This window comes from Octodon degus, unplaced genomic scaffold (genome assembly GCF_000260255.1).
Source record: "Octodon degus isolate 3935 unplaced genomic scaffold, OctDeg1.0 scaffold00023, whole genome shotgun sequence".
In the NCBI taxonomy this organism is placed as follows: domain Eukaryota; kingdom Metazoa; phylum Chordata; class Mammalia; order Rodentia; family Octodontidae; genus Octodon; species Octodon degus.
In genome coordinates, this window is record NW_004524599.1 from 20,052,463 (window position 1) to 20,056,714 (window position 4,252).

A 4,252-nucleotide genomic window follows, 5' to 3' on the forward strand; every position below is an offset into this window, starting at 1 on the left:
CCGGACGACAGGAAATTATCCCCAGATTACTGTGCGACACTGAGCTGCAAGTCCAGGGATCTCAGAGAATGCCCATCAGGACAAATGCCGAAACAAACTACTCCTAGATTTATCATACTTGTAAAGGAAAAAGCATGTGCTGTCTCTACTTGCACACTCGACACAGAGCACCATCTTTGTGATTAATCATCTCTTTCAAGCTAGGGGGAAAAATGATCACATCAGAATATCCACAAACAAGCAAACACCTTGCCAAAACTTGGAGTCAAGAGAAGACAAGTTAGTGTGTCCCTTAAAGTCAAAGTCACCATTCACAGTCCAAAGACACATGAGTACAGGGCCCAAAGAAAGAAGAGAATTTTACCTGAAACTAAAGGACACTGCAACAGCAAGCAGAAACCACACCCAAGTTTGGGAGGCACATTTGTCTGTGTTGACAGACACTGATCAAAATCCTTTGCAGAATATCAGGCCCTGCTCTCTGGTGGTCTCGGGCTTCTATAGGACAAGCAAGCAGGAAGTACAGAGGCAGAACGGCTCTTCAGTCCAGGACTGGCTTATACACCGTGCATCACAGTGGCCAGCTGTTTCTAAGGCACAAGAACAGCCTGCACTGGAACAGGAAGTGTTTGTTACCTGGGCCACTAACAAATGAATATATGGGCTTGGGGAGGTCACTTTCTGTTACAATGGAGAGGTAATGGAAAATAACTGAAAATCAGCTCCTGAAAACTCACCTGAGCGTGAGGAAGGATGGTGTGTGGTGAAATTCATTGATAAGCAGACACTGACTCTTGAGAATTGTCCTCAGACAGTAGTCAAAACAACTGAGACAAGGCTCCAAGTAATTTCTCTTAAGAGATTCTTGTCTTACTACAACTGTTTCCCAGCCTCATCGCAAGGTTATCAGCCAACACAAGGCTTTGATAAAGAACCACCTGAGCCGTTGTAGAAGCTCCTGGTCAGCACCAGAGGCCCTCACCAGAATAACTGGATGTGTCCAGAAAATGAAAAGGATATTTCAGCACAGGGCTCTTAATTAGCTCTAGGGAAGTAAGAGTTCTGTATACTCTTAAAAGTGATGTTAAGGGAGGAAACTGAGACATGCTTTTAATGAGCTTTACAAACTGATGACTGCAATTCTAAAAAGAAACATCGGCAAAATAAGTGGGCACTGAGTCATTAGAGAGTCCGGGAAAGCAAGTCCCACCCAGAGTGCATCTCACCTGGTGGGCAGCTGGGTGCCCACTCAGAGGTCACTGCAGTGCCCAGGGCTCGAACCCCAGGCGCACCGGCCTCGGGCAGTACCCAGCGCTGACCACCGTCCTCCGTGCGGGTGCTGCGTGTATGGGTGAGACAACTTGCACCTCCTTGGCAGGAAACAGGGAGAGGGTCGCGTGAGCCACGTCTAAGTGTCCCAACTTGGCACCGGCCCGAGTGGGTGGAAAATCACGGCCCTAGGGTCGTAGTGGTGCAGGGAGATCCCAGGCTGAGTGTTTCTCAAGCCCCAAATCTGTCAGGCGCCGCTCACCTTCCGAAAGAAGGGGGGCCTGCGCAGCTCCAGGGCCCACTGTCCAGCGCTTTCCCCGGGGACCGGGGTGGGGCCGCAGCTGCTACCGAAGTGACTCATCGGGGGCATGGATGGGGCCAAGGCTGGGGCATCAGGGCGCACTGTGTAGGGACCAAGGAGGCCCCAGGGAGCTGCGGTCACTGCGACCAGGCAGCAGGGCCTGTGGTCTTGGGTCCTCCTTGCGCTCGGTTCTCGCAGTCTTTAAGGAGACAGCGTCTACTAACACATTATTTTTATTCTACTTACTGTGGATTCAAACAGACTGGCTGTCAAAATGTTTATGAAAGTGAAGGTTTTCTTAAGTTTTCCTTATTCTTTTAGAAATTACAACTTAATTTTTAAATATATAAAAAAAATAAAGACTAGGGTTATGGAAAATGAGACCTAAGGGGGGGGGCGGCACACACCTGAGATCTAGCGCTATGGAGGCGCAGGCAGAGCCTGGAGGATCCCAGGACATCTGGGCCACCATAGCCACACGGTGAGACCTGTCTCAAAAAAATATAAAACAAAACAAAAAGCCAGGAGATCTGCAAATATGTGCCATCCCGTGAACCCTGGGCATGCCCTGGCGGCCACCAAAACCAGGCATGCTGACGCACGCCTGTAATCCCAGAGCTGTGGAGGCTAAAACAGGAGGATCATTACGAGTCCGAGCTGCATAGCGAGACCCTGTACTGAATAATACAAGATTTCTTAAAAATTAAAAAAAAGAGATTAGCAAATAATTTCCTGTAAATTAGATTTACTCTACAAAAGGTAAATCTCAGAATATTTACCATTGCTGGGCAAAGTCTTGAATGAAGAAAGAGCGCCTCACTGAGATATAAATCTAATATTTCCTTATAGTCCTGTAACAAAACAAGTCCTTCCCCTGTCCCCCCGCCCCTTTTTTTTTTTTATGTATTTGGTACAGGGTCTCACTACGTAGCTTGGACTCACAGTGATCCTCCTGTTTTCAGCACACCGAATGCTGGGATCGCAGGCATGCGCCACCATGCTGGGTCTTGGTGGCGTGCTCGGCATGCCCAGGGCGAGGGCCAGCGCAGCCTTCCTCTAACTCTTAAAATGAACTAAAAACAGAACAGCAGGCTGTAGACATTTGGCTGTGTAGGTTTATGACCGGTCTTAACGTGAGAAAGCTTAATTGTCACTCCCACAGCACGTACTATTTTCCTGTCTTTCCAATCTTGATAAATACTCCCTGCTTGCCCTAAGCTTAAGCCAGAAGCAGTACGTGTTTTAGGTCCCTCCCCGCTGACCTGGGAGCTGGGAGGGTCGCAGGGCCAGAAGGGAAGAGTGGTCCACTCTACCTGCCCCTTGCCGAGTATCCGTGTACAAAACTGGGTCGCTGCCCCTCCGCTCCACACCCCCTTCGTTCCTCCGTCCCTCCTGCGACACTCCCCCGACCCCGCCCACTATCCCACTGGCCTGTCCCCTTAGTTTCCCAGATATTCTGTTCAGATCTCTTCTTGCCACCTAGTTTTTCTGGGGTGGCCAGAATGATCTTTTACAAAATGTGGGCCACTTCATGTTTTTGCCTGTTTATAAGGTTTCAGTATCTTTCCTATTTACAAAGCTCCTACTGCAGTCCGGTGGTATTTTAAATCCTAAGCATGATGTTTCAAGCCTGTAGGATCAGCCAGCCTCTCCACTCCATTCCCTGGTGCACTCACTCTTGTCGGTTCCCTCCATCCTCCAGCCTTCCTGGCCCCTTGGCTTGGGGAGCTCGGCACCCTCCACTCTGCCCAGATGAGCCCTGCTTCACTTTCCACACCAGACTCCCTCCTCCCCTCTCATGGTCACCCAGTGTCACCTATTTACCCAAAGGATGTCTATCTGGAGACAACGTTCCTACTGTCCCAGTTAAAATTAATTCTCTCCTGAGGTTTTCATGAAGCCACTTTGCACATTTTCCATGTCCCTTAATATATATGAGCATATAATATGTCATCTTTTTTGTTTCAGGATCTCTCTTCACCATTAGACTCTGTACACAGTGCACAGTGCAGTGCCCAGGGCAGAAAACACTTGTAAAAATACTAAATCTATCAATCATCGGAAAACCTGTCTTTTTACCTTACAGTGGGAAAACTTGCCAATGGATAAAAAGACATCAGCATTTTTTAATTTTTTATTGACAGCATATTTTTAATGATCATACACTATCATTTTGCCTCCCCATACATTACATAATGAAATATTCCATTTTGGAGGCATTGGAAAGGCTTTGATGTTAGGCTACGAATAGTCTTGTTGCACTGTTTGAGTGTTTCACACTAGTGTTATTGAGGACCAGCCTGATTCAGCACAGAGCAGGTAATAATAAATTGGAACAAAAATAAAAGAGTCTGTCCTAGGCTACCTGCCTTGAGGTGAGACCCCCCAGCTGGCTTAAGAAGAGATTAATCTTTAAGCCAATGGCCAGAGCTGAGGCCAGCAAACAGCTGTGAGGTTTCGGTTCCTCAAGGCTGAGGGCTTGACCTCTGCAGATTTCTTCTAGCTCAGTAGCTGCAGGTACCAGAAAATCAGGTTACTAGTGTAAAGGTTTAACAGAGTTTTGTGCCTTAACTGTGGAAAATTATAAAAACCCCTTGTGCTTCCTGTTTTCTGCTCTAAGAAATGTATTCTCCCTTTCAGCTCAAGGCTGTTCAACATAAATAACTGTTTCTTGTCAAGGCA

The 4,252-nt window shown here is 47.5% G+C and overlaps 1 protein-coding gene across 1 annotated transcript in view; it reads left to right on the plus strand.

Moving 5' to 3' along the window:
- The first annotated feature begins 1,992 nt into the window (after nt 1-1,992).
- Zscan9 (zinc finger and SCAN domain containing 9) overlaps nt 1,993-4,252 on the plus strand; it is a 17,276-nt gene continuing 15,016 nt past the window's right edge. Inside the window, exon 1 of the mRNA XM_023712063.1 lies at nt 1,993-2,051. Within this exon, the coding sequence (XP_023567831.1) occupies nt 1,993-2,051 (59 nt within the window). The remainder of the gene's footprint in view (nt 2,052-4,252) is intronic.